Below are 21,361 nucleotides of genomic sequence, written 5' to 3' on the forward strand. Positions count from 1 at the left end.
TGCTCTTGTAAGAAATAGAGCAGTATAGACTCACCTGTTTGCTGCTCCAGGCCATTTGATGAGAGAGAGAGTGAACTCTGAACCACAGAGGTTAGAAGTGGATATAAACCACATTTACCGTACTTAATTCATCTTGATTCAGCCCTATGATTTTTTAAACTTTATTATAATATTACAGTGCTACCTTGTCTTCTAGTAGAGTTTGGCAAAACTTACTCCTTATTCTCTTGAAAGGAAAAAGATGCATGTATATCTTACCTTGAAGGGACACGGTCAGAGTCATTAGAGGCAAAATTGAGATGGGTGCTATTTTTACTCACAGAAGTCAGTGCACATGCTTTCACCTCCCATCACACCAAAACATTGTAACCTAAAACAGGCCTTGTCAGATTAGATCACAGTGACTGGGAACTGTAATTTACAACGCTTTGTGGTCACGTTTTCTTCCAGTAACCAGTATAACTCCTGCCTCGTGCCGGCTGTCACACAGGAATTGCTATTTACAGCTGTATGGCCAAGGGGAAGTGTTCACTGTGCTTTCAGGGCCTCGTTCCTTTTCCCTCCTGTTTCCCTGGGGCACAGCCATGGATCTGTAATCCCTGGTGCAGGCACACATTTCCCTGCTGGTGTTTTGGAAGGGCTGAATGGACCACAGCCTGTCACTGGGGCCATGAGGGCTGCATGTGATTCCAGCACCAGACTCCTGTGGAGGCACCATTACACCGTGGTGTGACTGTGTTCTTAGGGGTCCGAGGATGAGGGAAGAGACGAGGATCTGACTCCATGTTTCAGAAGGCTTGATTAATTATTTTATTATATATATTATATTAAAACTATACTAAAAGAATAGAAGAAAGGATTTTATCAGAAGGCCAGCTAAGAATAGAAAAAGAAGGAGTGAATAACAAAGGCTTGTGTCTTGGACAGAGAGTCCGAGCCAGCTGACTGTGATTGGCCATTAATTAGAAACAACCACATGAGACCAATCACAGATCCACCTGTTGCATTCTACAGCAGCAGATAATCCTTGTTTACATTTTGTTCTTGAGGCCCCTCAGCTTCTCAGGAGGAAAAATCCTAAGGAAAGGATTTTTCATAAAAGATGCCTGTGACACCGCAGGGCCCTCTGCAGCCATCCCGCTGTGGTGGGAGCAGGACTGGAGGAGGCATGAGGAATAGCAGGGCTGGTGGAGCATGGCAAGGGGAATGGCCTGGTCATGGAGCATGGCAGCCACTGCCCCTGTGAGCCTTCAGCCACTGCCAGTTTGAGCCCTCAGCCGTTGCCAGTGTGAGCCCTCAGCCATTGCCAATGTGGGCCCTCAGCCACTGCCAGTGTGGGCCCTCAGCCACTGCCAGTGTGGGCCCTCAACCACTGCCAGTGTGGGCCCTCAGCCATTGCCAATGTGGGCCCTCAGCCACTGCCAATGTGGGCCCTCAGCCACTGCCAGTGTGGGCCTTCAGCCACTGCCAGTGTGGGCCCTCAGCCACTGCCAGTGTGGGCCCTCAGCCACTGCCAGTGTGGGCCTTCAGCCACTGCCAATGTGGGCCTTCAGCTACTGCCAGTGCAGGCCCTTCCCTCACCCCTTGCCATGGTGCTGCTGCTTCCTTCACAACCCTCACCATGGCGCTAGTTCTCCCTTGACACCTCTCACCTAGGCACTGGTCCTTCCCTCATGCCCCTTCACCATGGCACTTGTCGTTCCCTCATGCACCTTCCCTCACACCCCTCAGCATGGTGCTGGTCCTTCCCTCACACCCCTTCCCTCACAACCCTCAGCATGGTGCTGGTCCTTCCCTCACACCCCTTCCTTCGCCATTGCTCTGGTCCTTCTTTCACACCCCTCAGCATGGCGCTTGTCCTTCCCTCACACCCCTCAGCACGGCGCTGGTCTTTCCCTCAGGGAGGAGGTGCATTCCCTCAGGGAGGAGGTGCATCCCCAGCACTGTTGGGGAAGCCACAGTGCCTGTCCATCAGCAGGTGTGCCACAGGGGCTGTCAGTAGCTACAGTCAGCTGGGGTGATGGTCACCCTGAGCTGATGGGAACAGCACCCTGGGCCCAGCAGGACATGGCAGCAGCTGCAGAGCTTGCTGTGGATCTGCTGGTGGGTCACTTGGCATCCAGCTGGGAGCCAGCAGGAAGGAGGCCATGTCTGGTGAGACAGCCAGGTGGGTCAGAGGGGTGCAGCCCTGTCTCTGGTTCACCACTGCTTTCCCTCTAACTGCTGCACAAGGACCCAGTGCCATTTGGGAAAGGGGTACCTGCTAGCCTTGACTAGGTGAGTGAAACTAAGGGGTTAAGAAGTTCAAAGGCTGGGCAGGAGGGCAGTGCCAAAATACACCCGAGCTTGATGCCATTGCCATGAGCCCTGGCTTGCTTTACTCTGTTCCCTGCCTCAGGTGATGCGTTGTTTTCAGCTATGGTTTTGTGTATAACATGCTATTTTTAAATCTTTTCTCCACAGTTTATTTATGATGAAAGAGTTTCCTGGTAAGTGAATCCCTTTTCTTTTCATTTTTTCTGGTTATACCACAAAAGCTTCCATAATTAGTATTTATGAGAAGGAGAAAGCTAAAAAGTTCTGCAGGGCAGCTATTTGCTGCTATGTGAGAAACGTCAGCATGAGACCAGCCAGAGTAACTAATTTTTTGAGCTAGAGAAGAAAGCCCAGGATAATCAGATTGTTCCTGGTACAGTGGCAGCAGTCAGTGCCCTCTGCATGCCCTGCAGCAGTCTGGGGATGACAGTATGCTCAGCAGAGCTGTGGGTGTGCAAGAAGAAGCTACCCAAGCAGTTGGATATTTCCTAATTTAGTGAATGACCAGTTAAAATAAATAATAAAAAAATCCCTATTAATGTGTTAAAGTGCAGCACAGTAGGTATGGTTGTCTAGGAGGGCTGCAGATACTTTTCAATTGCCTTGGACTCACGGTTTTGTTTCTGGCACATCCCAGAGGTGATGTGGTGACATCTAAAGGTGACAGTGGAGGTGACAGCTTTGGCTTTGGTGTCACTCCCAGCTGGTGTCATTTGGATTACAAGCACTAGGGAGCGTCAGGCTGCTTGGGCTGGTGTTTTCCCTCACTGGCTCTTGCCCATTTCAGAGGCAGATTTCAAACACCCATTCTTGGCAATGGCCTGATTTTCTTTGTTGATTTTTTGTGTGGTTTTTTTTAACTGAAATTCACTCGAAGGCTAATTGTATTTAACTGAGGTCTAAAAAAAACCCCAAAACACATAACACAGAAGCTGAATGTTGAATCTTAAGAAGCAGGGAATGAGACATTGATATAGTTAGTGCAATATCTCAAGATCCTTGTGGAGAAAATGTTCCATGAATTAGTTTGATAATGGATGATTTTCACAAGGACTAGCAGCTTGCCATAGGGAACTAAGCAGAATACAGCATTTTGGACAGTGAAAAAGATCATCTAGAAACAAGTTCTAAAAGCCATATTGTAATTTGTTTTCATACAAATTTCATTATTCCATTAGTTTGACACAGAAACAGCAGAGGGAAAAAAACCTGTCAGTATCTAATCAGCAGTTTGAACAGCTGCCTGCTGCATTCTCAGCACTCACGCAGCAGCAGTAGTGGCAGAGCAGCTGCCCCTTGCTCAGGTTGTCTTAGCACAATTGGCTTTCCAAAGGCCCAGCATCTTACTCAGGTTGTCTCAGCACAATTGGCTTTCCAAAGCCCAGCATCTTGCTCAGGTTGTCTCAGCACAATTGGCTTTCCAAAGCCCAGCATCTTGCTCAGGTTGTCTCAGCACAATTGGCTTTCCAAAGCCCAGCATCCTGCTCTACACTCCTGCAGACACAGCAGGGTGGCTGCTCCCCTCCCTTGGCCACATCCCATGGTCATTGTCCTTATGGAAGTGTTGGTGGTCCTTGGGTGTGCGATTTGCTCACTGAACTCCTGGGTTTTGTCTCTTGCTCTTAGCTGACAGGTCAGTTTGGCCAAGTAAAATCACAGAAGTCAAGAAAACAAAGGAGGATGTGTGAGCCATTTCTTTGTGCATCTCTTTTTTTGTAGAGGAATATTAAGGTAGCCCAGGAGGATCAAGCCTTTCTGCAGGCTTGTGGTGTGTCAGAAACACGGGGGAGTGGCTGAACAGGGGCTGCTGATGCCGTGCCCTGCTCTGATGTGTTTGTGTTGCTCTTGTTTCCAGGTGGGAGTCCTTAGTCTTAGTCCTGATGTATGTGATCTACATCTTTATAATGAAGTAAGTCAAATGTGCCCTCAGTTTATCTAATTTCTAAGGCTCCTTGCTCTCCTTGCCTTACCTAGCCCTTACAACAAGAGGAAGAAGCAGCCTCCAGTTCTGCCAGAGGAGGTTTAGCTTGGCTATTAGGGAAAATTTCTTCACCACAAAGGTTGTCAGCTGCAGGAACAGGCTGCCCAGGCCAGTGTTGGAATCGCTATTCCTGAAGGGGTTTAAAAGATGTGCAAATATGGTGCTTAGGGACATGGCTTAGGAGTGGGCTCGGCAGTGCTAAATTAACATTGGACTGGATGACTGTGGAGGTTTTTTCCAACCTAAACTGTCCTGTGAACCTGTGCTATATGGATCTCCTCCTGTGTGAACTGACCAAAGCTAAGAGCAAACCTGTGGCAGAGCAAGTCCCACCAAAACAATCTCTTCTGACTTCACTTTAGCATCTCTACTTGGAAATAAGCAGGAGTGAGATTCCAGTCCACTTTTCATGGGAGCAAAGCTCTGCAGCAGTTCTTGCTTGCCTGGAGATCAGTGATAAAATTACAGCACAGTCAGCAGTGATTTTCTGAGCATCTGGCCTGTGTGACTTCTTCCACACAAGTTCTTGCTAGTAAAACTGGTCTGTTCTGCTGTTTTGTTCACCTCCTCCTGTCTTGTTTTCAAAAGCCAGTGGAAAGGAAACCCAGATTCAAACTGGAACATTCAACAAAACCTTCCAGCTGCCAAACACACCAGTGGTCTTGTCTCCACAAGTAAGACTAGAGATTTGTTTTGAAATGATGAATAGAGTAATATTGTGAGAGCAATTCTCAGTGAGAACAGCAAAACACTCAGGCTGGCTGAAGGGAACACAAGTCAGAATTCATTTGTTAATTAGAAATTTTGACATGGAGGGTAGCTTTTTACTCTTGGAACATTTAACTGACCAGCAAGACAGTTGTAATGTGTGCATCTTTTTTTTCTAAAAACAATGTTGTAATGTGAACAGGCTTTTCAGACCTGTTTGGATATAGCTTGAAAGGTTGTCAGCCTAATTAGGGACCTCTGCCAGGTGTTTATAGGGGTCTGCCCTTGCCTCTGAGTGTCATGGGGAGAGCCTTGGCTCATATTTGTGTCAGCTCCCAGATGCTCCAAGAAGCAAGTATTATTCCCCACCCCTGCCAAAGCTGAGATGAATTTAGCATAAGGTGTTGTGTTTCTGGGTTGAGTCCTCCCTGTAAAATAATGCTGATTCTCAGGTGTGATTGTGTGATAAAAAAATATACTTGGATAATGACAAGCAAAGATTACTCATGATACAGAATATTCACCACACCTAACATATAAACATGCATGTCATTCAAGATCCATGGGTTCTATCTTTCACAGCCTTCTGGGTATAGAGAGACTGTGTGATGTACAATCAGCTCTGGGATCCTCCTTATATCCAGAGGAGTTTACTTCCCTCCCTTAGCTGTATTGCACAGGATACAAGGCTAGGAAAAGAAGACTGTCAAGAATTAAAGGTATATCCTGAGTTTGTTTCGTTTGTGCAGGTACAACTCAACCATACATCACTTCTTTGAGAGGAAGACAAAAAACTCTGCAAATATGGTGAATGGTTTAGCAAGTAACACAGAGATGGATGACAACAGCAACTGTGATGCCACAGTGGTGTTACTAAAGAAAGGTAACTGTTCCAGTAAGTCACCCTGTCACTTGCATCATTCTGGGTGTTCTCTCCCTGCTCACACGGGGGGAACTGCTGCTCTCTTGTAAGCCATGAAACAGGAGTGGGCAGGTGGTCCTTTTGGAACCCCTCTCCCAGATGGGGGACACGGTGTGGTGATCCCAGCCACCACAGCCTATGCTACTGGAGGTGGCTGAGGCCTCTTGTGGCTGATTCTTGCTGCTGGACAAGTTGCTTGGCTGCAAGAACTCCTTGAAGCCCAGGGGCTGCTTATCTGGCCTGTTACAGCCTTTAATTCCTCCTGTGGATGCTGTTACTCTGCACTGAAGTAACATGTCCAGTTAAATTTAACTCCACTCCAAAGGGACATCAACTGAGCAAGAAAAAAGGCCCTACTTAGACCAGTGTACACTTATCCCCAATGAGAGGAGAGTGGGCACTCTCTGTGGGTCTGGGTACTGTGCTCTTACTGCACATGCTGGCTTTACCATGCACAACTTTTCCATGTGAGTGGTCTTTAAGGGTGTTTCACTTTGGCTGACACCTGATCCAGTTTGACTTTAGTCATGATCATGTATAAAAATGGTTGTATTTCTTCAGCTTAAAAAAAAATTCCCCCATCCCTTAGCTCAGCAGCAGTTGTTCAATGTCTGCATTTGCAGGGATGTCCTAAACTCTATTCACAGTGGATTTATTTTGTCTTTAAAGCAGACAGCAAGCATGTGCAGTATCTGTTTGGGATGTATATGTACCTGTTCTCAGGAATAACACCTCCCCTTTTCCTGAGGCACTGACTTAGCCTGAGAAGAAGCTCCATCTTGTCAAAATCAGTCCTGGTCTCTGACCACAGATGGTCTGCCTCTTTTGTTTAGCTAGTTTTTCAAAAAACCCCAACCAACCAACCAACCGACCAACCACCCAAAAATAGGTTTCTTTTCCTGCAAGTGGGGCTTGAGAGGCACAGTCTGTATCCAGCAAGCAGTTAAGCATGAAATGTAGTGAGGTTTATTTGCAGCAGCAGACGAGTCTGCCAGCTCTCAGTTCCAGGCCTGTTGCAGAGGGAAGGCTGTCAGCAGTGCTGTGCACTCTGATTTGGAGAAGCTGCTTTTTTGGGGACAGCTCTCTGTTGCCTGGAGCTCTCCACAGCAGAACTATGCTGGCAATTCTGTACCATGAAATCTGGATTGGGAAACCTCAGTGAGCACAAACTCAGGCCTTGCACATCCAACTTTACCCAGTGGGATTTGGTTTAAATGTTCCCACAATGGGTTTTTAGCATACTCTGCTGATAACTTTTTGATTTGGACACTTGTGGTTACTCACACTGGCCCAGGAAGGAAGATGAAAGGGTTGCTTCATCTTCTTGCAGATTGTTCCTGTATTTCCTGGGGACTGGGCCACAGCAAGCCTGGAGGGGCAAGTGGTGCTGCTTTGTATCCCAGCCAGGGGTACAGGGCCACCAACAGCACCTGTTGCAATGGGGTGCCTGGGGGTTTCAGACTTCTGAGGCCTTTTCTGAAACCTTTTCTGAACAGAGGACCAAAAAGTCTGAAACAGAAAGATTTCTGTGTTTGGCAGTTTTTCCAGGTGCCATTCGACAAGTGCCAGTGTGGAAAAACTCACAAGGAAAAGCTTTGTGGTTGGTTTTTGTTGTTGGTTTGTGGTTTTATTTTTTTAATATGGAGGAGCTCACATATCTACTGTACTCCATGAAAGCCTCAGTAGGCAAAAAAAAAAGTAACATAAAGGCTGAGGAGATAGTCTTGTGTAAGACTAACAGTGATGGTTAAAAATGGTAATGCCACAAAACATTTGCCAGGTGTTTAACACTGGTTTTAATAAACCTGTGGAGAATTGTGTTGGAGAAGGCCTCAGGTTTCCCTGCTGCCAAGTCCCAGTCCATGCACAGAATTCAGAGCCCAAGGTGTCATCCAGGTGAAGGAAGGATGATCCCCAGAGGCAGTGGGCATCGGCACTGTGCTCCAGGTGGAGCATGATCCAGGGACCAGCCTCTGTCTCCTGTCCCTTTGCTCCCACGCTGTGGATTGCTCTGGCACTTGCAGTTGCTGCTGGATTTGGTGGCAGTTCCCAGCCATGAGCTGCAAGCCCAGGGTGGAGGAATGTTCTTTTCATTTGTATTGGTACCTTGCAGGAGCACAGCAGTGGATGATGAGCACAATATCCTCACAGAAGTGCAGGTTGCAACTGGAAGTAGCTGCCTGGGTGGGATAGCTGCTGTTGAAGCAGTGGTGTGCCTAACACAGGCCTGTGATGAAGTGTGCTGAGCTGATGTAGTTCTCTGTAAGGAGCATGAGCGGTCATACTATGTTGACAATTTATTTAAAAACAGGAATATAAGGTGTGTAGAAGGCAGAAATTAAGGACAGATGAAGCCTGTTTTGAATGGTGTAGCTGAAGGAATGGTTCTTACAGAGAACTTCTGGAACCTATGGGTTCATTCTTCTTAGAGCCACATAGAGCAGAGAGAGAGACTGCTGGAAGAAGGCTTCAATTTGTTTTTGTTCCTTGGCTGCAGGAAATTTCCACCGAAAAGCCTCAGTGATCATGGTTGATGAGCTGCTCTCTGCCTACCCACACCAGCTTTCATTTTCCGAGGCTGGGCTCCGGATCATGATAACCAGCCATTTCCCTCCCAAAACACGTCTCTCCATGGCCAGCCGCATGTTAATCAATGAGGTGTGTCTTTTATCTCCTCCCCCCCCACCTGCCCTGCTCCTCCTGAATTTGCATTTTCCTGTAGCAGTATTTAGCCTCAAATGGCAACTCTGCTGTTTCTTCTGGATCCCTGATAGCACTCTCTGAGATTTTATCCTTCTGGCACTGACTTCACTAAATGTCCTTTGCTCTCTGTGCCATGGAAATTTTAGCAGGGGTTGTTATGGTGTTATATTACATGTAGCTGTTGCTCACAGGAGGTGCCCTCTGCACAGATGTGTTTGATAATATGTTACTACCCCGAGACTGCACTCAGCGTGTCTTGCAGTACTCCTGGAGTCAATTCTACAGCCACTGGACCTCCTCTTGTAAAAGTTGTACATGTGAGATTTTTCTAGTGGTCTGCAAGCAAGCATCATGTTGTACTTGTTGAAAATTATTCTTTTCCTTTTAAAGATCAATTTTTAAAGACTTCTGCACACCTCTCTTTCTCTGTTCCTTACTTTTTGCTTAAAAAAACGCTCAAATTTAAAAAAGTCTTACTTTTCAGCAAGGCTGCCTTTCTTTACAGAGACAGAGGCTGATCAACAGCAGGACTTACACCAACGGGGAGTCAGAGGTAGCCATCAAAATCCCCATCAAGCACGTGGTGGAGAATGGAACAGGCCCCAGCAACTCTGCTGAGCGTGGCGTGAACGGCACGCGGCGCGACGAGGACGCGGCCGAGGCCCGCAACGAGAACGAGAACGAGGACAACGAGAACAACGAGAACGACGAGGAGGAGGAGGATGATGATGATGATGATGATGACGACCATGAAGGGCCCTACACGCCTTTTGACCTCCCCAGTAAGAAGCTCTCCCGCGTTTGTGTGGTGTTTGTTTGGATATGGTGGAAAGCATTGCGGGTGGATGTAGAGGTGGAAGCGTCTCTGAGGGCTTCCATCAGCTTTCACTCGGCAGTGAGGCTCATGGCCACATGTAAAAGAGATGGGGGACTGGGAAGCAGCAGGAACCTCTCAGGGTGCAGACTCCTGGGGTTGGGCACACCTCTGCTGCAGCTCCTGCATTGGCCCTGTGCTGCTTATTGGAATAATTACCAGCTGCTGTTGCAGTTACAGGGGAGACACAGCAATCTCCACAGGGTGGGTTCTGCCCCCAGAACATGGCTCACCCCCTGGAGAGATGGATCTCTGCTCACTGTGGAGGAAGCTGAGGGTGGCTGGGCTGCTGGCAAGGAGCCTGAGTGAAGGTCAGAGTGAGGACCCACGTGTGCCTCAGGCTGCTGAGCACTGCACCTGCAGGATGGAGATCTCCTTTTAGCCTAGTGCTTCTTACCACATCAGGGCTCTGGTCCTGGGGTGCTCATAATGTATCCCTGTCCTGCCTTTGAGTCACAGTTGTCATAGCTGGAAGGATTTGCTGTGTTGCAGATGAGCTGGAATACTGTAGGGAGTGGTTCTGCCCTTCACAGTCTAGATACAATTTTGGGAACTCCTGTTCAGGTCTCACTCAAACAGCATTTCTGTAGTTTGAGTGAGGAAAAGACCTGAGCCTTAAAGTTTAGATGTCCTATGGACTTTCATAGTATGTGAAAGGCTGGACCTCTGGAGATCTCTGGTTCCACCCCCTGCTCAGAGCAGGTCCTCCTCCAAGCCTGTGTCCACTTGAGTTTTATTATCTACAAGGATGGACATCCCACAGACTTTTGGGTACCTGTTCCAGTGTTTGACCAACTGCTGCCTCCCCCCACCCCAGTAGGAAAAAAAGAGAAAATTCACAACTCAATGTACTATCCATTCTGAATTTCCCTTATTGGAAGTTGAGTCCATTGGCTTTTGTAATTCCCTTGTGCAAGGAATTTTGTAATTCCCTTGTGAAGGGCCTGCCTCCATCTTTTCTGTACCCTCCCATTAGGTGATTGAAGGTGAATCAGATCTCTTTCTTGGACTTGCATTTTATGTGGGTTTGTAAGAACTTGACTAGGGTGCACATGTGATCTGACCCATTACTTAAACTCTGAGGGAGTCCCTTCATACCCCTGTGCCTGTCTCTGCCCTCCTGTCTGCCATCACATCATTATCTTCTGAACAAGGAATGGCATGTTGGCATAACAGGCTGAGGTGTCCCTGGCATCTTGTTTGCACATGCTAACAAAATAATAACATTCTGAAATGTGATTGTTTCCCTTTGTTTTGTTGTTTGGCAGCTGGCAAGATAGAAGTGTTGAAGTGGGTCTTCACATGGCCCTTGAGTTTTGTCCTGTACTTCACAGTGCCCAACTGCAACAAACCCCACTTGGAAAAATGGTTCATGGTCACCTTTGCTTCTTCTACCCTGTGGATTGCAGCTTTTTCTTACATGATGGTGTGGATGGTACGTACCAACTAACCCAGAAACCACTGCTTGAGAGAAGCAGCAGCAGGAGGGGGTTTGGCAGTCTAGAGAAATGCATAGGAAGTTCTGCACACCTGAATTTTCAGGTGAGGGACCCTAGGTTTGCTTCTATTTCTTTTGGACCTGTCCACACTCAGAGAAGAAAATTAGGGGCCAGTAGCCATGGCCTTTGATTTAGAGCTGGCATTTCATCCAGATTCTTTACCTTGGGCAACAATTACAGCTGCACAGTGGAACATCTCCTAGTCCTGCAGGGTAGTGTGAGGGGTGCTGAGTGACAATGTGGCCACAACAACTTTTCATTCTCTTGGAGCAAGCAAGCTCAAGAGACATGGAGTTGTGAATGATAACACTTTGAACTTAGCATGAACAATAGCATGACATTCAGTCAAATTCCTGCAGAACCTAGAGCCATAGGGTGGTTTTGTGTCTGCTTAGCTGGTATTTGTGTACAACAATGTTTACAAACCTCATCCAAGCTAGTATTTGTATATAATAATGTTTACAAACTTCATCCAAGATCAGGAGACAGCTACCCAGGGTAGTGAGCCACCATACAGTCTCTTTTCCAGATTAGTATCAGGAAAACTGTGGAGGAAATGTATGGAACAGCTAACCTGAGAGGGTACACAGCAGGCGAGTGCCATGCCCTGCCAGTTGATGAATATACCAACAAAGCCTGTAACTGCCTTGGTTTAAAGGAAGTGTGAGTTTGCACTGAGAGATACTCTCTGTCTCAGCATCTTGCAGATTTGGGCCAAGTTGGTGTCAGCTCTTAATTCTTGTAAACAGCTTGACAGTTTCTTTCGTGCTCTCCTTAGGTGACAATCATTGGGTACACACTGGGAATTCCAGACGTGATCATGGGCATCACTTTCCTGGCAGCAGGAACCAGCGTGCCAGACTGCATGGCCAGCCTGATCGTGGCCAGGCAAGGTGGGTCATTGCAGGGGTGGCATCCTGCTGTGGAGCTGTGTCCTGACATTCTGCTCCTCCTCAGGTAGCACAGATGTTTCCTCAGCAGGAGAATATACAGAGCTCTTTCCACAAGCCTGGAATTTAAAACAAGAACGAAGAAGGAAATAAATTGTGCTGCTATCGCAAAGCAGTTAACAGGTTCTCAACAGAAGTGTGGAGCAAGTTCTGGCAGTATTGTCAGCTTCAAGCCTTCATCAATAACCACAGTAATTTTCTTAATTTGAGTATCAGTGGTATAGAACTATTTAATGGCATAAGAATCTTTCAGGTCACCTTCCAGCTTTTCTTCACAGTCATAAGGACTGGAAGATACTGCTGTTTTTAAGGAAAGCAGCTCCCCCATATTTGTAGCCCTTGCAGCAGGTGTGTAAAGAGAGGAAAAGCAAGAAGCCAGTACTGCTCTGGGGAGCAAAACCAGTGGCTTGTCACTGAAATAAGCAGCTGCTGAAGAGATGACTCAAAGACCTTTTGCAGTTAATCCAGTGCAGAAGCTCATGTGTCATGGTCACAGTAAAGGGTCAAAAGTCCCCCTGAGCATGGCACCAGAGGACTGGCAGGTCACAGCCAGCACAGCAGGTCCCCTCAGCAGCAGAGGATTAGTAGAGGGGAATTCTCACATGATCCTCGAAGCTGGATTAAGCCCCTTTAAGCCTGCTGGCCTTGTGTGATGGGGGGCAAAGGGAAGGGAGGGAGTGAGGGGCATCTTCCACAAATCTTGGCCTTACTCGGGGGAAATTGCCTGGATTACTTCAGATTAAAGCTGCAGGACTTTTTTGAGACATGTCTGAGTGTTTGTGGTTTCCATTCCTGCAGGTATGGGGGATATGGCCGTGTCCAACTCCATCGGAAGCAATGTTTTTGATATTTTAATTGGCCTAGGCCTTCCATGGGCTTTGCAGACCCTAGCAGTGAATTATGGATCTTATGTAAGTCCTGCATTTGTTCACATCATTGTTACTTATTTATTACTTATTTATTCATTTTTAATAAGCCAGATCTCTCTAGGAAAATAAAAAGTCCAAAATTCTATGGATTTTATTTGAAAAAAAAAAGTCATTTTCTCTGTTATGATATGGGAGAAGTAGAAATTAATTGTCACTGGACATCTCCCATCCTTTTGAGGACAAGTACTTCCATTTCTTCCTGGAAGACAGAAGTCTGTGCTGGAGTAAGCTGGCTTTACTAGAGTGGACTGGATTTTCATACTCTTGAATGTATTCCAAGTAAGAATTACTCTGTTTTTAATAAGGCAGAGGGGATAAACACACAGGTGAAATATAAAATGTAGATGAGATCTGCAGGGCTTCTGCTAAGAAAAATTCTGGCATTACTAAACCGTTAACACACTGCAATGTGAAGGAAGCTGTTAAATAATTGCGTGTTTCAGAGCGTGTCCGTCAGCAGGAAACTCTGCAGAGCTTTCCTGTTTAAGACAAAACTACCAAACACCAATGAACTTTTATCACTTGGGAAGTAAAGGATAAGAGCCAACCTCTGCCCCAGAGCTGCTGCAAGGTTCCTTCTGAGAAGTAAAAGCAGGAGATGCCACAGAGTTCTAGAGGGAAGTCACTCTGGCTGTTGCTGTTACCTGGACCCCACAGACAGCAGGGTAGGGCAGAGAGAAGACTCTTGATTACAGTCACTGAGTGAATGCAAAGTTAAAAGGCAGGAGAATGACAGAACTGCTGAGCTTGACAAGTAGCTCTGGAGATTGTCCAGTCCCCCGCCCTCTGCTCAAAGCTGGGCCAGCTAGGGCAGAATGCTTAGGACTTTGTCCTGTTGGGTGTTGAGTACCTCCAAGGATGGAGTCTGCACAGCCACTGTCAGCAGTCTGTTTGATTTTTAACCACTCTCAACAGTCAAAAGCATTCATATATCTCTGCATTTAAAATAGTGTGGTTCCTCTTGTCCTTTCAATGGATATCACTCAGGAGAGTCTGGCTGCACCTTCTCTGTGTTCTCCCACCAGGTATTCATGCACATGTCTAAGATCCCCCTGAATCTGAATCTTCTCTTCTCTAGGCTGAACAGTCACAGCTCTTTGAGCCTCTCTGTATGTCAGATGCTGCCATCCCTTAAATCTTCCTTGTGGTCCTTCACTGGACTTGCTCCAAGTCCATATCTTCCTTGTATTGAGGAGCCCAGAGCTGGACCAATGTGAGCAGAGAAGGATCATCTTCCTCTCCCTACTGGCAACTCTTCTCCTGATGTAGCCCAGGATGCTGTTGATGCTCCATGGCAGAGGGGTGCATTGTTGACTTCAACTTGGTGTCCACCAGGATCAACAGGTCTTTCTTGGCCAAGCTGCTTTCCAGCTGATCTGTGGAGTTATTCCTTCCCAAGTGCAGGGCTTTTCATTTCCCTTTGTGAGTTTGCTGCCTGCACATTTTTCCAGCCTGTCCAGCTCCCTCTGTATGGCAGCACAGTCCTCCAGAGCACGAGCCACCTTCCTTGGTTTCATATGGACTGTGAACTTGCTGAGTCTGCTCTCTCCTCATCACCCAGTTCATTAAAAAAGGCACTAAAATCTCTCTCCCCATCATCCAGTTCATTAAAAAAGGCACCAAGCAGTCCTGACCCCTGGGGTAAGGCCCTAGTGACTGACCCCCAGCTGGCCTTGAAGCACAGTGCTTTGGCTGCTTATCAGGCCATTCCACTGGCCACTTTTCTAGACTGTTCTTCCTCTGTTTGTCTCTGAGGATGTTGGAGAGAATGCCAGAAGCCCTGCTAAAGTCAACATAAACAATGTCTGTTGCTCTCCCCTCACCCAGCAAGTCCCCCCTCATCCTACAAGGCTGTCAGGCAGGGTCAGAGGGATTTCCCCTCCATAAATTAGCATGTCTGTCCTTTGTGTATTTAGAAGTGGTTCCCATGATCATGTGCTCTGTCATCTTCCCAGGGATCAAGGTCAGGCTGACCAGCCTTTAGTTCCTCACATCTTCCCTCTTCTTGGATATAGGAGTGCCACGAGGAAGCAGTGCTGTAGGAATAAAATCCCCTTCTTTAATGAGCAATTTATCTGTAGCTCATCTATATTTTTGTGAAAAAGGATGAAAAGAAGAGGCTGAACAGAAGCAGCCAGCTTTCATGGAGGCATAACAGTATCACTACTGTTTTGCATACCCAAAATGTCCATTGTACAGTGTGATCACATGGTTAGAAAAGGCAGTCTTGGAAACTGCCCCACAATTAGCAAAAGAGAGTTTCCTCAGTTTTCACTTGCTGTTCCTCGATTTCTCTCCAAATTCTTGGGTAATTGGACTTTAAAACAAAGCAAGCCCCCCTTCCTCACCCTGTTATTAGTAATTAATTTTTGAAGTATTACTACCTTGCTAGCAAAGGCTGGCATTAGCTGGGTCAGGTGTACCTTGGTGACAGTGCCTAGAGCTCCAAGATGCTGGTTGTTATTCCAGGAGTGTGGCCATCATCCCTGGCACCCAGGTAAGAGGGGGCAGCAGATGTGGAGCTCCAGCTCCTGAGGTCTGTCAGGCTGAGCCTTGGGCTGCTTGCATGAGCAGGCCCTGCTAACTGCACTGGGGCTCGTGGGCTCAGGCCAGCCTGGTTGTCCACTGAATATCACTGGGAGTCAGAAGTGCTAGGTGATTTCTGGGCTAATTGTACAGGGTTTAGTACTGCTCCTTTGGTGTTTGGCAGGACCCAAATGTGTCTCTGTAGTATCTCCTCTTGGTAAGTGGCTTCATGTGGAATTGACTTTTTGTTTAAACAAGCTTACTCCATGGGATAGTGTCTGAGTGGGGAAAAGGCAGCTTTGTGATCTAACAGAATGAGTCAGGAAAAGAGCAGGAGGGGGACCTGTCAGAGAGACAAATGGGCTTGCTGGAGTCACAGTAGGTGAATTCCAGAACTGGAAATAAGCTGTGAATCCCTGGAGACACGTCCTGTGTCTAAATCACATTTTGATTGAGTGCCTCTCTTCTGACTGCTGCTTCCCCAGCCCTGTTTTCAGTTTATGCTTCAGCTTAGTGTTTATTTTATTCTGCCTTCCTTATTACAAGAAGGGAGAGGAAAACCATCTTACGATTCTCAAGCTGCATCTTGGAAGCATCTGTCTAGAGAAGGAGGTTTTCCTTCTGTGTTCCTGCTTTAAATGAAACATCTTCCCCTAGGATGTGGTTACACTGCAAGTGCCTCACCCTCTGCCTTCAGCTCAAGTGTCAGTTCCAGAATTCCTGGCTTGGACCAAGCCACCAACCCTTTTTCCATGAAAAGGCAGATCTGTTCAGGATTAAACTTTCCACATCAGATCCCTTCTGTTTTTACATTGCCCAGTCTTTAACCCAACCATATGTTTATTATTTCAAGGGTCCTTGTTTCTGAACCCTCATTAATGTCCAGATACTAACTCTGCCTTCCTCTGCTTCCCACTGGAGCTTCCACCTCCACTGCTCACTTGGCCATCCTCTTGCAGCAGCTCTCCCCTTCTGTTGTGTACACAGCTAATCTGGCAGGCCAGCAGGGCTTTTGGAGCAAAAGCAGCATCCCTCTGGACCTTGAGAGTCCTTTGACATATTCACTCTCTCCTCTCTTCCAGCATTGAGTCCTGGACACGTTGCTGGCTCTGTAGTCCAGTAAGCATCCTTCCCCAGTGCACCTGGCATATGCAGAGTGGAAGGATTTTTCCTCCTTATTTTCTATCCAGTTGCTTTCCTCTGGAATATTTTGTTTTGCATGTAAACCAGACATCATCCAGCAGTATTTCAGAGAACAGGAATTTTAGCCTAAGGATAAAGAGCCAGGTCGATTTGATCACGTCAGCATTTGGGAGTATAATCGTGTCAGTCCAATGTGCTCCTTTGCCTGATAACTTCAGGCAGTTTCAGCAAAGTTTGACAGTCTGAGAGACCTGATACTGTTTCTACCCAAACAAGCAGCTTGAGACAGCAGAAATAATCCCATCATATTTAGGCATCAGAGGATCCAGAGGGAAGCAAATGCTTGCAAAGCACAGATGGAGATGGGAAGCCACACTGCTCTGCTCCTTGCTGACCAGTTGATTTTCACTGGTTAAATTCCAAGGCACTGTTTGTTGGGACAAAGCTGGCTCCCTGGCTTTGTGGCAGAGAGATTATTGAGATGATTATGCTGTAGTAGAGCAATATTGTCCCTGCCAATCCTCCTATCATTACAGGAGTTCTCTCCAGCTATAGCTCCTGCACCTCCTGCATGATAATGTGAGTGGTCATGTGCAGCACATTCCAGGTGTGTACCCTCTGCAAAATGAATTTTGTGATATGGAGCAAAACAGGAACACTTTCTTAGAGGTCTAAAAACAGGTTTGAGAAGGAAATTCCATTTAAACATGCAGCAATGCATCAATGTTTGAAGTTCCAGTTTGCTTAGACTGCTGTCTCATGGCAAGACCTCAGGAATGCTGGATTTAGACTGTATTTCCATTGCCAGGGAGAGACACTGAAGGAGAAGGATACCCAGACATACAGAAGACCTGCAGCTTTTTCAGCTGAGGGACTGGAAACAAAGCATAGCCCTTCTGAAATTCCTTACTGGGGTAATTTCTGTCATATTAAGGCCCTGAAGCAAAACCAGTGTAGGTTTTGGCAATGGCTCCTTTTTTTCCCTTAAGCAGCTGCCAGCAAAGAACTTAAGAATAGAATAACTTTTATATCCATTGTTTTTCCTCTGCTGTTTGGCTTCAGCCTTGGTTACCACAGCAGCATGGGAATGGCTGGAGCTGGTGGCAGCCTCTTTGCATTTGCTGCACAAGCAGCAGGGAGGTGGCCCCCCCCCTCAAACTCTGACAGAGGAGGCTGTGAATGTGCAAACCTTCTGTGCATGATCAGCCAGAACAGCATTCTTCTGCCTTGCTTCAGCCCCTACACACAAGCCAGTTCTCAAAGGGGAGTTTGGGAATACTAATTTTTCCTCCTTGCAGCATGAGGGAGTGCTTCTTCTGCAGCCTGTTCTCTCCTGGGGAAGAGGCACTTCCTATTCTTAAATGAACAGGGGACTGGACTTTTCCTTATACAATTAAAAGGACTCCAGCTGAGACTCATTTTCCAGTCTTTGCCAAAACCTGAAATTATCTCCTCCCTTACTGTGAGTTTTGAATGTTTTGCTGTCCTTGTTTTCCCTGAGCTTGCACATTTTCACATATCCCAAGGAAATGTATTCTGTTGCCTCTTGCAGGAAATGCCACTCGTCTCATGAGAGGGCTGCTTGACTATTTCTGCTCTAATTTGACAGATCAGGGACACATTTTTCTTAAGCTTCTGTTTCAAATTTCAGAATCTTCTGGGCTTCTGTGCTCTTAGTTAAAAGTCATGATAAGAAATGGGGTAGGCTGGTGATTACCATAGGAGTGGAATCAGTTAAATCTGTATTTCCAGAGCTGTAGACTCATGGGAAATTTGTGAAACAGCAGCGGGTAGTCCAAAGTCAAATTCAGGAAAAGAAAGGGTTTGTCAGGAAGCTCATTTGGCTGAACTAGATACACATTACAGCTGGAATTTCTGGAAGAAAAAGTGCAACTGTTTGAGTAAAAAAAAATATTCCTGGTGAGCTCAAAGTACTGGGAAAGGTGTGAAGAATTCCAGATGCTTCTACTGAGGCTCAGGAGGTGATGTATGCGTGGCCCCTCTCTGCCATGGAGCAGGTAGAAAAGGACAGAAACCATATTGTGAAAAGGGCTATAAAACAATTGAGAAGCAAATAGGAAATAACAGAAGGACAGCTGGAACAAGTGGTGCTCACACTGCAGAAGGGGCTGCCACATCTGCTTGGCCCACACAGGAACAGCATGGTGTGTGTGGCTCTTACATTGGTAAAGCTGCTGTAAATAATTAGCATACATTTTCTGCTTTTGAATTATCCCTAATGGCATCTTTTATTCCCCTAAATGACCTCCAAGGAAGAGCCTTGCAGATAGTCTGAAGAAAGCAGCACCAAACATCTCTTTTTTTGAAGCACTGTCCTCAGCAAATTAGACACAGAGGCCTTTGGAATGCTCTGCTGGTTTTATGGAGCATGAAGTTGTAACTGAGAAGCAGCATTAAGGTTAAATTTTTGCACTTTAGGTTAAATTCAGACATTTTCCACGATAAAATAATTCCATCTTCTTCATTTGCTTCCTTTTTCTGTAGATCCCTTTCCAATTGATACATTTTACACTGACAGTTTTAAAAAATATTTGCACTAGTCAAATAAAATTCCTGACCAAAATCCAGACAGGAATTTATTGTAAATATTATCTCTTTCTTAGCCAGCTGCTGTTCATTTGGGATATAGCAGGGAAGGCAGCTTTAAATGTGTATTTTAGTTTCAGTACACAGAGTCAGTGTAGGGCCTTTTTGAACTGTATAATAATGGAAATGCAGGTTAACTGTTACATGTGGGCCATTCTGATGGGTGGAAAGCAAGAGAGGAGGAGTGGATGCACAGGAATGACTGAAGCCAAGAGGGCTGGTCCATCTCTGAAGTTTACATTAGCAGTGGGATCATGACATTTTTCATCTTCAGTTAGGCAGACAGTCCCAAAATCAGTCTTCATGCCCTGAAGTAATCCAAATCCTCCATTTCTTTGAGCAGTCTGATGAGAATATTGTATATAAGATGTAATGGCCATAAGAATGTAATGGTCTTGCTGTCCCTTACAGCACATTCATCCTAAAGAAATCCTCCATTACCTTTCAGACAAAGTGATCATCATGGTTGTAGCCTTTTTTATGGTGTCAGCAATCAGTAGGGAAGGGAAGGGTGCCATTTGTGTGAGCTGGTGTTTTAGGATGTGTACAGGGAACAGCACAGCTCAGGCAGCATGGATTGGCTTAGAAGATCCTGGGTGTGTGGACTGATCATCCTTTCTGCCTTTCCCCCAGTGGTCCCTGGGGAGGGAACCTAAATCATTATTCTGGATTTAGGAGCAATAGTGGGGTGAAAAGGATTTCCTGGCTCTGGTGCACAATGATACAAGTGTATCTGTATTCCTGCAATCTTGAAATTTGTAGTGCTGCTTGACACATTAGCAATACCCACTTCACTTGCAATTTGGATTCTTTATAATCTAACCGGAAGGATGGGAGCACTGAGAAGCCAACCCTTCCTAGAAGGATGTCCCCTCCACACAGTAGCTCCTGGAGAAGTGCCTTGAGAGACTCCACTGAGTGCTGCCCTGATGGTGCTGTTTGAGGTCATTTAAAAATGCCAAAAGGATAATTAAGTTCCCCAAGAGAAGGATGGGAAGCCAAAGAGAAGTGTGATTCTAGCTGAGGAGCAGGATTGGAGAGATGGCTTTACTCCCTGTAGCCTTCCTTTATAACATTAGGTTTGTGTCTCACAAAAATCACTTTTTAAAAAGTATTTGGGCCTTAAAGATGCAGGTGACTTCATTAGGTTAGGCTCAAAGCCTCTAAAAGTGGCAGTTTAATGGCTTCCCAGCTTCATGCACCTGCATCTCAGTTCTTCTCATGGACAGTGACTGTAACTGGGGCTCTGCCATGAAGACAGCTTGCACCAGAGCCTGTGATGTGCCTGCTACACAGCCCTGCAGGCAGGAAGGTTTCTCCTTGTCCGATCTGCCTCAGTGCTAAATCATGTCCAGCCTATGCTAGTGTGCCATGATGCATTGATACTGACAATTTTTCAGCACCTGAGGCTCTGGTTTTGAGATTACTGACTTGTTCCCTTCACCAAGAGGAGTAAGATTAGAGAAGAAATAAGGTGAGAGTGGGGAAGAAATCAGGTGCTTGTGTGTGTCCTTGTTTATTTTCTCCTACTGTGAAGCCTTAACTGGTGACTGAATGCAAAATTTCCTTTCCCCTGTTTGTTCTTACAGGACTCTACAGGAGTTAGAAAATGTCATGATATAATAGTACAAGGGATAGCAAAGCTCACATGGAACACTGTGAAATGTTGTCAGGTCCTAAGGATGCTCCTCTAATAACACTCCTTCTTTGGCAAAATAGGGAGAAGACAAAGTTATCTGCCATGTAATGGTCTGACTTGGCATTTACAGCTTGCAAGCCACTGTTTAGCAGCTCAGCAGTTTAGGATTGTGGAAATATGAGCAGAGAGGAATATTGTTTGAAATTGTGAGATGGTTTGATAAACTTCCTTCTTTTACAGATTCGGTTAAACAGCAGAGGACTTATATATTCTGTTGGTCTGCTGCTGGCATCAGTTTTTGTCACAGTATGTATATAGTCTTTTGTTCTTCTTTTCCAAAAGAGGGATTTTTATAGACATTTTCTTCACCTGCTCCTTTCTCACCTCCAGCTGAAATGGTGGTTGCAAAGTCTGTTGTTATGGGGTAGGGGTGCTCCCTGCTTGAAAAGCTTCCCAAGGCCTTGATTTGGCTCTTTGCAGGAGCTGTCACTCCCACGGGTTGACACTCTTGCCTGTGTGTTTTCCATGGGAGGAGCCATTAGGAATTTCTGTGCTAGAGCTGAA

At 46.2% G+C, this 21,361-nt stretch overlaps 1 protein-coding gene across 2 annotated transcripts in view; it reads left to right on the plus strand.

Moving 5' to 3' along the window:
• The window catches only part of SLC24A3 (solute carrier family 24 member 3), a 111,530-nt gene that overhangs the window by 79,437 nt on the left and 10,732 nt on the right, over positions 1–21,361 (plus strand). The window contains exons 8-16 of one of the 2 annotated variants that reach the window (XM_036380519.2): positions 2,464–2,489; positions 4,172–4,225; positions 5,755–5,900; positions 8,425–8,585; positions 9,136–9,412; positions 10,773–10,939; positions 11,782–11,896; positions 12,752–12,864; positions 21,038–21,103. In XM_036380519.2, coding sequence (XP_036236412.1) covers positions 2,464–2,489; positions 4,172–4,225; positions 5,755–5,900; positions 8,425–8,585; positions 9,136–9,412; positions 10,773–10,939; positions 11,782–11,896; positions 12,752–12,864; positions 21,038–21,103 — 1,125 coding nt within the window. The remainder of the gene's footprint in view (positions 1–2,463; positions 2,490–4,171; positions 4,226–5,754; positions 5,901–8,424; positions 8,586–9,135; positions 9,413–10,772; positions 10,940–11,781; positions 11,897–12,751; positions 12,865–21,037; positions 21,104–21,361) is intronic. The other variant, XM_036380520.2, reaches the window with a different exon arrangement.

Source organism: Molothrus ater, chromosome 3 (genome assembly GCF_012460135.2).
Source record: "Molothrus ater isolate BHLD 08-10-18 breed brown headed cowbird chromosome 3, BPBGC_Mater_1.1, whole genome shotgun sequence".
Classification (NCBI taxonomy): domain Eukaryota; kingdom Metazoa; phylum Chordata; class Aves; order Passeriformes; family Icteridae; genus Molothrus; species Molothrus ater.